Source organism: Mesoplodon mirus (genome assembly GCF_964341445.2).
Source record: "Mesoplodon mirus genome assembly, chromosome: 17".
NCBI classification, from domain to species: Eukaryota; Metazoa; Chordata; class Mammalia; order Artiodactyla; family Ziphiidae; genus Mesoplodon; species Mesoplodon mirus.
In genome coordinates, this window is record NC_138993.1 from 77,572,630 (window position 1) to 77,585,057 (window position 12,428).

The 12,428-nt window shown below is 54.2% G+C and overlaps 1 protein-coding gene across 1 annotated transcript in view; it reads left to right on the top strand.

Moving 5' to 3' along the window:
* The first annotated feature begins 500 nt into the window (after positions 1-500).
* ATP11A (ATPase phospholipid transporting 11A) overlaps positions 501-12,428 on the top strand; it is a 120,911-nt gene continuing 108,983 nt past the window's right edge. The window contains 1 exon segment of the mRNA XM_082602035.1: positions 501-634. Coding sequence (XP_082458161.1) covers positions 596-634 — 39 coding nt within the window. The 5' untranslated portion in view covers positions 501-595.

Here is a 12,428-nt window from a genome sequence, read left to right on the forward strand (position 1 = left end):
CGCGGCCCGCACCCCCGCCCGGGAGGCGGAAGCAACAAGGAGCCGCGCCCCGGCACTCCGCCCCCGGGTGCCCTCGGCGGCCCTGCGCCGGGGGGGGCAGGCCGGGAGGAGGCAGGGCCGGGGCGGGCGGGCACCACAGCGCCAGGGCGCGGGAGCGGGGCGGGGGCGCGGGCCGCGAGGCGCATGCTCACACGCGATCGTGACGTGCGCGCGGGGACCGGCCTGCTGGAGGCCGGGCTGAGACGGCGGCGGGCGGAGACCGGGAGCAGAGCAGAGCAGGGCAGAGCCGCGGAGCAGAGAGGAGGAGCCGAGCAGCAGAGCAGCGGCGGGAGCGCCGGCCGCCGCGCCCCCGAGCCCGCAGCCCCACCGCCCGGGCCTCGGCACGCGGGCTCCGATCGCCGAGCGGCCACCCCCGAGCCGGCCGCCGCGGGCCGGGCCGGGCATGAGCGCGGAGGGGCCGCGGCCGCCCCCCGCACCGCCCGGCGCGCCCAGGCCGTGACCGGGGCGGGGCGCCCGGCCGCACTCGGGCCCGGGCTCATGGGCGCGCCGAGCCGGGCTCGGGGGCGCTGAGAGGGCGGGCGCGGCCAGAGGAGCCATGGACTGCAGCCTCGTGCGGACGCTCGTGCACAGATACGTGAGTGCGACCGGCGCGGGACCGGGGCCGGGGCCGGGACCGGGCGGGACAGGCCCTCCTCCCGCGACCCTGCCGCGGCCGCCGGCCCGGGGGCGCTGAGGGCTTGGGCGGCCTCGTGCGGCCGACCGCGCCCCGGGGGACGGCAGGACGCGGGGTACCTGCGGAGCTGGCACCTGGATCCCGACGGCGCGGGCGCCCACCCGCCGCGCGCCTCCCCGGAGCCGGGCGGGGCTGCCGGGGCAGAGACTGCTTAGATCGGCGCGGGCCGGGCTGGGGAGGGATGCTCGGGCTCAGCCTCGCCTGCTGGCGCTACCCCAGGGTTAAGGGACAGGGAGAGGGGCACCCACAGGGGAAAAGGCGGTGGCTTTGCTCGTTAGTCTGGTAACAGCACCGGGGGGTTCGGAAGTGAAGTTTGGGACCTTTGTCCCGAAAGTAACCAGCCAGACCCGAGGCCGGCGGTTCGGGGTTCCCCCCCACCCCGGAATCTTCGCTCCGGGAGGCGCGTGGCGACGCCGGGCATGGGCAGGGGGGCGCGGAGGGGCAAGTTGGGTTTGTTTCTCATCCGCCCGAGGGGAGCCGCGTGCGGCGCCGACGCCGGCCCCGGGGGTAGAGGGGGTGCGCGCAGGAGAAGGAAACTGGTCGCGTCTCTGACAAAGGCCCCCCGTCCACCCCGCGCACCGCCGCCAGTCACAGGTTGGAAAAGTTGCGCGCGCCGAGGTTTCCGCTAGAAGAGGGAACGGTGGTGGGAACTTGTTTTTTTCTGGCTGAGGAATTCCCTTCGTTAGTCATTCATACTTAGGAGACCTTGGCCGCATATGAGAGTGTTTCTGTTCATCCAAGGGGAACGTTGAATCAGTGCCTTCCTCCAAATCCACTCACGCACCAGAGGACTCGAGGGTCAGGGGAGCTTGTGGCACCTTCCAGTAGCTCCCCTGGGGAGGGCGGTCTGCCTTTCAGTTAGTGGGGCGAACCCCTCTGGGATTCTGGTTAAGGCCGGGAAGGCTTCCCGTGGGAAGGGCCCTGTCCCCTCAGGGATTCTTGAGTCCATCTTATAACGTGAGTGTAAACATCAGGGTCACCTTAGTGTCTCTCTACAGTAGTAAGTTCTGGAAAATCAAGTAACAGTGGCAGTAGGTAATCAGATGTCTTAGAGAAACGCTTGACGGGTCCCAGACATTCTGTTCTCAGGCTTATGGCCCACGAGCTCGGAGCCAGCGTTTACCTAGGATGTGCTCACTAGTTTTCCAGTTAATTTCTATTCTCTTCCAACTCTAAGACTCTGTGATAGGAAGGAGAGTTGAATTGTGAGCGGTAATGCGCAGTCTCTATCCATGAGAGGTGAAGGGTGGGTGGACCACCCTCCTGCTCCGACGGGCCGAGGCCCACAACCTGGTGGGTCTTCCCCTCCCTCCTGTTGCTGACCCCTTCGTCCTCGGAGTCAGGCAGACAGGTGTCCGAGTTTTGTGCTTTTACTCCCTTACTTCCTCCAGGCCTTCAGCTGTTTCATGTCATATCAATCTATATAAATGTTGGTGTACCTTATATTTTTAAATTCCCCTGTGCTGTGTTATTAGACTTATTTTTCTCAAACCTAACTGGTAAATATTCTTCAGTGAACTTTCCCAGCATATATATTTGGTCATGTCCCTGGAATCCAGTCACGGGATGCTATTATTCTTTCTTTGTTTCTCATTCCACATCTTTTTTTTTTTTAAACAGTCTGATCATTTGGCTACTTCACCATATTCACATACAAAACCATTCATTTCTATGATATTAAACTCATGTCTACGTTACTAAACTAATTTGACTTTTTCCAGAAACAGTCAATCTGTTTGCTTACAATTGGATTATGTTTTAATATTTAGGAATTAATTATACTTCCTTTTGCTAGAGGGCAAAGAAAGACTCTGGGATTAAATAGTCATATTTCCTTGTGGTTTCCATATATGACGTATTTCATAAGCATGGATAAAGTCATACCCTGTTCCCATCTGGTGTTCACACAGTCAGAATTTCTAGGACAAAGAAACCTTTTCATGATGATGCCTGAGGGCTGCCAAAGATAAAGGAGTCCTTGGAAACCATTGCTGTGAGTATTTTATTCTGGGTTAATTCCAGAGAGGTAGAATAGGCAAATGAATGAGAGAATTCCCTTCCGGGTTAGGCCAGGTATATGCCAAAGCTGGTATTACTGGTTGTTTGTGAGCCTGGATGCATATAAGTCACGTAGAGATGCGCTGTACTTGTAAATGGTAAAACGCTTCTGTACCTTGAGCTTTTAAAAGAAATGTTTAACGAAGTGGGTGGAGAACTAGTGTTATCCTCTTAGAAGAGATGTGAGGTGGGAAACCCAGAGTCAGGTAGTTTAAATTCTGAGAGGAACCTGCAGAGTCCCCGGGAGCCCACCTGGATGTGGACCTGGCCCGCCCACTTTGAGGCCGTGTCACCCTGGGCAGGTGGCTTCGCTTTTTCTCTGCCTCAGTTCTCTCATCTGGGGACGAATAGCGGTACCCGTTGCAGAGGGTTATCGTGAGAATTAAATGAGTTAGTACAGGCCAGAAGCTAAGAGTGGTGCCCGGCTCTGCGGAAGTGCTCAGCACACGTGTCACAACTAGCCGTTAGCATAACTTTGCCCCCGGTCACTGGCCGGGGGAGGGCAAGCACCTCTGTTGGTTGCCGGCCAGGCCAGTCAGTACGGCCACCAGGGGCCCTGGGTGCCCTGCTCTGGAGCAGCTTCGGGAAATTTTAAAACTAGGGGTGCCAAAATGCCGCAGGCCCAACGAAAAGCCTGCAGGCCACATTTGGCCACAACAGTTATTTCCAGGCCAGGAGGACCACCTTGTCAGGACACTTCTCTCCTTTCCATCCACGCCTCACATTCAGGAGGTTTGACTGTAAAGCTTAATTTTGTTATGTTTCTGGTGTTTGTTTTTAGTAAACGTCATTGATCCCTGGAGAACCTCAAGCATGGCTGTGTTAGAATGCTTTACACCTTCTTAAAAATTCACCATTTGTGTGCATGCACATGGGTCTGCTTTGGTTTGTTTTTTATCACCAAATGGTGTGTGCCGTGGACGTCCGTGCCCACTGATGCTGCCCTACAGGCGGACCCTTCCATCTGACGCAGATTTAGTTTTAAAAACTTTCAGTGCCGCCTGACTCGGGGTTGCCTCTTAGTGGCGCTTCCGACGTGGGGCCTCCGGATCTGCTCGGGGAGTCTACACCCCAGTTAAGTTAAGCCACTGGAACCACCGAGGCCTTCAGGTATTTGGAGTAGGTGACCCCTTAGGCTGGCCCGAGGGCTGTGCTACAGTGTTCGCACAGGCCTTTCAAAGCAGCCTGCCAGGTGTATAATTTAACCTTTGTGTCCTGGCTGTTAAGTTCAGTTCCTTCCATTGTCCTTTCAAACCCTGTTTAATGTCTGTTGCGCACGAGGGACCTTGACATGCTTTTCTTTCACGCCTGAGGGTAGGTTTAATAACCCGAGGGGAGAAGGGAGTTTAGGTGATTGGGTTTTGCTGCAGTCAGTTGCATTTCTAGGGATGAGCACGCTGTCCTCAGTTTACAGTCAGCTAAAACCACCTGGAATCCACTGAGCTACCGCTCAGTGTGCAGGAAGGCCTCTGTTTACAGCTGTGCTGGGCCCTGAAACCTAGGGACGCACTGTTCCTCGGTGCTGGGACCACATGTTCCACTGGCAACAGGGCTAATCAGAGATGCTTAGATCCCCACGTCCCAGACTTACAGATGCTTTTTTAACCAAGTTAAATGCCGGCAGAAATGCTATTTATTTGCAAGGAAAATCAATAAAAAGCCATTTTTACAGCAATAAAAACTCAACAAGATTGAACAAAGGATTGTTTTTGCTTTTACTTGATTCCTGCTATCTGAGAAACAAGATAGTTGTTTGTGGAGATCAAAAGTCCAGCGTCAGAGCCTAAGAGGCAGCTTGAGACCTGGCCCTGGCCCGGCCTCTGACCACGAGGCCTTGGGCGTCTTCCTGCTTGAAACGAGGCACCGACCGCGGCTCCCTGGGGGCGCCGCCACGATGGGGCGCTGTGGCACGGGGAGATGCTCCGTCAAGGGGCCTCTTATTTGAAAGTTGAGCCTGGTGCTGCTGGAAGCCCCAGCTCCTCAGAGGGACGGCGTCTGCTGCTTCCCGGGGAGCCTCTGGCCCCCCTCCCCCTGCGGAGGGTGTGGAGGGTCGTGCTTCCCCGCACTTGGTGGCGAAGCTTCCCCGCACAGCGGTCCTCGGATGGGACACCCCTCGGCCACCGGTCCCCGCCTGTCGGTGCGCTTGCCGCCCTCTGGTTCAGGGCAGGTGAGCCCGCTCTGTAAAGGTCTGTCCTGCAGCTTGGGGTCCCCCGCCCCTCACCCGTCCTTCTCCTCAGTCAGCAGCGTCTCCCTTTTAGGGTGACGTCACCCAGTCCCTGTGGCACTCAGCCATGCCTTGAAATCACCTTTTTTTTTTTTGAAAAGCAGACTTTCTTTTTTTTTTTTTTTTTAGATGTGGACCTTTTTTTTTCCTTTTTTTTGCGGTACGCGGGCCTCTCACTATTGTGGCCTCTCCCGTTGCGGAGCACAAGCTCCGGACGCGCAGGCTCAGCGGCCATGGCTCACGGGCCCAGCCGCTCCGCGGCATGTGGGATCCTCCCAGACCGGGGCACGAACCCGTGTCCCCTGCATCGGCAGGCGGACTCTCAACCACTGCGCCACCAGGGAAGCCCCGAAAAGCAGACTTTCTTGACCCCCACATTCCCCTCCCACGATCTCCCCGCTTCCCTTTCCTTCACAGCCACGTTTCTGTAATGTGGCATCTCGGTGTCCCCACCTCCATCGTGTCCGAAGTGGCCCCACCAGGGGTCACGTTTCTGCCCTCACAGCTGACCTCAGCGTACTTGGTGCAGGTGTAACCAAGTGCAAGTTCATGTGCCCGACGCACCGCAGTGTCGGAGTTCGGAGCAGAGAAAGGTTTATTGCAGGCAGCGCCGAGCAAGGAGAATGGGCGGCTCATGCTCAAAAACCCTGAACCCCCTGACAGTTTTCGGGGAGAAGTGTTTAAAGGCAACATTGGGGGTGAGGACGGCAGGGCGCGTGACTGTCTTCTGATTGGCTGGTGGCGAGGTAGCAGGGCGGGGCTCCAGGAATCTGTGCTCAGCCTGAAGCGAGTGGGTGGGGTCTTGGTTCCTGCAGTCCGAGATGTGGGGATGTACGTGCCTGGGTGGGGCAGGCCCCAGGCTCCACTGTCGCCCCTCCCATGTCTCTGCATACCGCCCCCCCTCCCTGATAGCAGCTGTTGGCGTCTGCCCTTTGGAACCCAGGGAAGGTCACGGACACTGAAACGTTTTTCCTATGAACAAGAGACGGGGGGACCTGGAAAGGATTTGTACCCGGAGGGCCTCACAGGGTCCTGCTGGGTTTCTTAGGCGCGGCACACGTTTGGTGTGTGTTCACCGATGCAGCCTGAGCCAGACAAGGGGCAGACAGCCGGACCCCCGTCCCTGTCCCTGTGGCATTTACCTTGGGCAGGGGGGGCCCAGAAGTGCTGTCCCAGGGCGCTGGGCAGTGGTGGGTGCTGGAGCTGGGGCTGCGAGGCTCGCTGAGCTGCAGCATCTGGCGGGCGCGTCCAGGCAGAGAGGAGGGCCCAGCGGGTCAGCTGCCCTTTCACCGGGGTCAGCCCTGGGGCCTGATGCTGGCGCCCTCTCGCTCCCCATCAACACCTTGCCTGGGGGAGCCCTGGATTTCCTCCTCTGTGTCCGCAGATCCCACGTTACCTTCTGGAGCCCCGCCTTCCTCCCGCCCCCCCGCCCCCCCTCCCCCGTAGGCTGGGACCGCTCCTGGCACAGAGTCAGCGCCGTGAACATCTGCCCCAAGACTGATTACGCCTCTTATCATTGCTGTTAACAAGAGCCTTGAAGAAGCTGCCCTTGGATGCTTCCGAAGGAAACCGTGGTGCTTCCAAGGACTTGAGTGATTAATGATACTATTCAAGCTTTTGGATTCTCTTTCCCTGGTACATTTCACAGAGTCTTAACAATGTGGGAAAAGACTGGGAAGGTGTCCGGTCCACCCCCTCACTTAATAAACACTAAAGGGGAGGAAGTTAAGTCCCCAAGGTCACAGCCTGCGGTCCCCGGCACCTCTGGTGCGGACGCCTGACTCGGTGGTAGCTTCCGCCGTGCTCTGTCTGTGGCTCGAGGGTTGGTCCTCTGAACACTGGGCTCCCGGGATGTGTCTCCTCTTTTCTTGCATCCGTCCTGTGGACCCCGGTCCTGGAAAGGACCCTCTCCCGGAGCCTCGTCATGAACGAGCATTCTTAGCTGGTCCCCTGTGAGGCCTGGACCCCCATCGCACAGAGCGCAGAACTTTTTGCGTGGATGCTTTTTGTTTTCTGGGCAGGGGTTTCCCAGATTTGCTAGGTTCGCAAAGGAGTGCCTGCCCCAGTGAAGGCTGAGAACCTTGTCTGAAGACACAGGTAGGGAACCGGCCCTCTGGTCCCTCTGATGTGGTTGTGTCAGAGCTACTTGAGTGTCTGGCCAACATTTAAACATGGGTGAGTGTGAGCAAGTATCCAGGTTTCCTCGCTTTTTCATAAACGGTGTGGGGTCTGGCGGTGCTGCGTTGGGTGGCTTCCCGGGACCGCAGCTGTCCTTCAGGGAGGGGTCAGCGCCCTGTCCTGTGGCTGACCTGTCATCACCACCCCAGGACACAGGCTCCTCCAGTTTGGGTGGACCTTTGAGCCCAAAGCAGGCTGCGTCTGTAGGTAGTTTAGAAGACACCCGTGTGACTGGCCACCGAGAACAGAGGGGTGGGCTCCGTGTCCCCCGGTGTGTGTGCTGGGTGCTGGGGGGCGGTGCCAGGGGGGCGATCCAGCAGTATCTGCAGGGGTGGGGGGCTCAGTCATGCTGCGTGTGGACCCGGAAAAAACCCGCCATTGGGTCGAGAGTCAGGAGAGGATTTTAGGCCCCCTCTGTTAACGTTACCTTTGTCACCTGGGCGAAGGCCAGACCAGAACAGGTGAGCTCTGTGGGTGAGTTAATCATTGGCTGCCTCTTCAAACCAAACCTTTACCTGTTTCCCCCCATCTTTAAGTGGAGCCGGAGGAAAGTCATCTCCTCCGAGCCCTCCCTTCCCCACGCTCTCAGCGAGGGGTTTGTTGGGAACATATTTACACGCATTTGCAGGTGTCCTTCCCGTCTGTGTTCCCGTCACTCCTGACTTGAGGAGTTAGTCATCCTCTGAGGACAAAAGTCACTCGGATGGATTTCCAAATTCCTGGTCCAGAAATGTTTAACCACCTCCCACCCTCCTGGTTTCTGTGGGCAGAATGTTCCCCATTTTTCTGTGGTTTTGATTGTATCTTTGGTGGGTTTCAGTATCAGAGCACCTCCCGGGAGTGATGTAGGCCGTAGAAGAAGTCGGGTTTCCTGGGGGGCAGCAACGTGCCCCGCGTCACCCGGCATCAACATCCGCCCCCGCTCGACACGGACTTGAGCCCACGGTAGTTGGCTGCACCTGTCAGGGTTGGTGGCCCTTGAGAAATTTGCCCCGTCCATTGTGTGTGATTTGCGGATAAAACATTCTCGCAAAGGTGGGCTGCCAGGGGCAAGAAGGCTTTTAACTTCCGCTCACTTTGTTTCTGCTGTGCTCACACCAGTGCCTGTTTCATGGGTTCCATGATGGGTAGAGGCCAGAGTTACCATCTTCTGCACCGTTCCCTTCACATGTCACCTGCTGGGGGACCTGTGTCTGTTGCAGGAGCCCCTCCCGCCGCCGGGCATGCGGGTGGATGGGATGCTGCCCGTGTGGGCGTGTGTCCCGCTGGCGCCCATGAGCGCACGCGCCGAGAAGATGCGAGAACGCTCTTGATGAGTCTCCTTGGGGCTCATGGATCTTCTGTGAGCACAGGGGACGGGGGCCTGGTTCATCCGGTGTGCTCTTCCCGGCTGTGTTCTCCGGGGGCAGCTCACCACCCCTCCATCCCCTCATCTGCGTTGGGTGAGGGGCTTCCCAGCGAGCGTGGACGTTGTGCCCTTTGCCTTGACCTTTCAGCGCCCTTCCTCACGCCTCTTTCCTGGGTCTTAGGTCAGAGACCAGCCAGCACAACTCTGAGTTGCCGATCATATCAACACACACGTTTAATTATTGAGGACGTTGATGCCAAGAATGTGGCTGGGGAAGGAGCCGTCTTGATGGCGAAAAGCTGACATTGTTTCTGGGGCTGTTCTCTGAGATGCTCATGGCGGGCCTGTGAACTTTAATGCTGTGTTTAAGCGCCAGCATGTAAAATACGAAGCTGTGACAGGCCTGGGCGTGTCCCGGTCTGCTCACCGCAGGCAGGGCTGGTGCCCACGGCAGAGCTCAGACTCTCAGCCTCGGGGCTGGAAGTGCAAGACCTGGGGCCTGCAGGTGGGTTCCTGTGAGGGGCCTCCTCCTGGCTTGCAGATGGCAGCCTTCCCTCCCGTCAGCTGCCTCCTCTGGTGCCCAGAGAGGGAGGGAAGGAGGGAGGGGAGCGGAGCAAGTGATCTCTTCTCCTGTAAGGACACCAATCCTATCAGATTACGAGTCCACCCTTATGACCTCATTTCACCTTAATTACCTCCGCAAATCCCTACCTCCAACTCTCATCACATTGCGGGTTAGGGCTTCAACATGTGAATTCAGGGGGACACACACAGTTCAGTGCAAGGCTGTATACTATTAAAGGAGGCACTGTTTGGGTTGTAAACATTCACACAGGTAAAGAACCTCAAAGGAGGCAGTTTGAAACAGTGCATCGTTTGCCGACTGTTTTATCAAACAAATGCCCAAAAAAATGTTCCACAAAATCTGGGAAGACCAAAATAAAATAAACGTGTAGTGGGAATGGGTTACTTTTTAAACTGTGGAGCGGATTTAGGCCGTTGTTACCTCTGACAGAGCACAGTTTCCATTGTTTGATCAGATCTAAGGTTGTGTGTATTTATATCTTTTGCTTCTCTTTCTGTTGCTTCTTTTTTCCCCCCGTAGGAGGCTTGGTAGGAGAATGGTGGTTGGTATTAAGACAAGACTATAAAGTGTTGTTTTGGGTTTTGGGTTTTGGGTTATAACCTAAATCCACAGCGTCTGGATTGTTGACAGGGCAGATGTCACGGTATCTGCCACGTAACTGGATTGGGCGCACGTGTCTGCTTCGGAAGCTGGGAGGCCGCTGCGTAACGAGCCGATCGATTCTCCTAGTCAGTGGGTTGGGTTTTAGGGACTCCACGCTGTCGATCTGCTCTGTACAGGGTGACCTCTTACCTTTGGCAAGATCGGAAAGTGATGGTTGGAAGGTGACCCCGAGCTGTCATTAGGGTGACAGGGACGTGACTTCTCTGCACATCCAGAGCATGGTGTCACCCTGTCGCCCACACATCATGGGCTTTCGCGGTAGTACGTATAAGTTCCCAAGCCAGCTGCTGTGGACCTTTCCCTCTTAGGTTTCTCTGTAATCACAGCCTCATTGTCTTTTATTAAAACTTTGCTTACGCTGTTGTAAGCCCGCGTCGGAAATGATCCTAAAGCTTTATTCATCATATGATTAGGACCTTGGATGGCCTCTGCTGTTGCTGCGAGGCTGGTCACTCACCCCGTCCGATGCTGTGACACTAGTTAAAGCCACAGGACCCTGAGGGGCTCTCCCACCTCCCCATGCTGTCCTGTCTGAACTGTCTGCAGAATGACAGGCTCTGCTTCCTGAAGATCAGGTTCGTACCTGGGCCATGTGAGTCTGACTCTGGCCTGGCATGTTCTTGAACCTGCTCCCAGACAGGGGGCTGACGGCCCCTCCCTCCTCCCCGGACAGACCCCCGGCTGCTGGGAAGGAGTCGGCCATCCTAGCGGTTACATAATCTCCCTCCTTCAGAGAAAAGAGGATCTCCTCCACCCTGTTTTCAGCAAAGGATTAGGGACAGTGAAGGGTGGCCATTGGAACGTCATCCGGATTTCTGTGTGATTTTTCAGGATGGCCTCGGGGACTGCCCCCAAAACATGAGTTTTTAAATCGTGGAATTAATTTAAAGTCATTCCATGGAACAAAATCATGGGTTGATCATTGATGTGGAAGAGCTGTGATATGAGTGTAAAGCAGACCTAGATTTATCTGTCACTTTCAGGTGAAATATCTGATAAAATATCTGAAAGTGACAGATATATGCATGTGGAATAATTTACATTACCTTTTCTGTTTAGAAAGTATATGGAAACAGTTGTTTTGACTGGGATAAATTCAAGCAAACCATTAAAATAGTAGATAACCGTGAGGTACGTGCGTGCATTTTTTTCAGTTGGATATAAATCTGAAAGCAACGTGTGTTGGAAAGTTGGGGTGACCGTCTTGTGGTTAGAGTCTGAGCCCTCACTTCTGATGTTCAACTCACTTCACCATTTTTCTCTTGTAAAATGGGAATAAGCTATGGAAACTCTTGGCACTGAAGAACATGTGTGGGGCAAACCTAGTAAGATTCCAGCAGAGGAAGGCGTGCGTTGCACTCGGTACACACACTAGGTGCTCAGCATCGGCTGTTCACCAAATGTTTATTGACACTTGCTGAAGGGATTCCGTGGCAGGGCAGAATACACAGACACCCCGGGCACCCCTGGAGACTGCATTTGGGTGGTATATGACAAAATAAATAAGCACACAGTAGGCTAGGTGTCGGGAAGGGCCACGGACAGACATAAGCCAGGGAGGGGGTCACGGGGCGGGGGGGGTGACAGGAGCCAGTTCTGGGAGGGGGAGACAGGATGGTTCTGGGCAGGATGGAGGCCAGAGGCCAGCCCAGGGCGGCAGGACCAAGGGCGGTGTGTGGGGGGGATGTAACAGGGATGATGTGTCACCCACGTTTTAATAGGAGCACGTGGCCGCCCCGCAAATTTCATTGCTTAAAATATGGAATGTGTTATATATGTTGCCTTTGATAAAGGTTTCAGTTTGTTTTAAAATTATATGGACCTACTGTAGAGCACAAGGAACTCTACTCAATACTCTGTGATGACCTCTATATGGGAAAAGAATCTAAAAAGAGAGCGGACGTGTGTATCTGTATAACTGATTCACTGTGCTGTGCTTCTGAAACTAACACGACATTGTAAATCAACTATATACTCTAATAAAACTTTAAAAAATTATATGGCCAAATGAGGAAAATGTTACATAATAGACAAATTAAGATGTTACATAATAGATAAATTAAGATGTTACATAATAGATAAATTAAGATGTTACATAATAGATTAATTAAGATGGTAAATAGATAAATTAAGTAATTAACATTATAAAGATGCATTGACTTATTGAGTGAATATACGGTAGGTTGGTTTATGGGCAGTTTTTTTGTTATTGTGGTAAAATATCCCTAAAATTTACCATTTTGACCATTTCGAAGTAAGTGTATAGTTCAGTGGCTTTACATACATTCACATCACCACCATCCATTTCTAGAACTTTTTCATCTTCCAAAACAGAAACTGATTTAAGAGCAATTTTAAGTAGTTTATGCCACATTTGATATTGTATATCTTGCTTTTTTGGAAACATGTTTTTTTTAAATCAATGATAAGGACCTTATCAGGGTCATGGGAGACTTATTGAAACCTAAGCGCTGATTAAATTTTCATGGAAAATGTACCTTTGGCAGGAGGGTTTTTTTTTCTTTTAAATAATTGGCAGTGGTAAGTTTTATTAAAATTTAAATACTTGAATGTGAGGATTCATTTGGGCTTTATGTTTTGTTTAGTGTGTGCTTGTCGAGAGCGGCCAGAGTGGTGA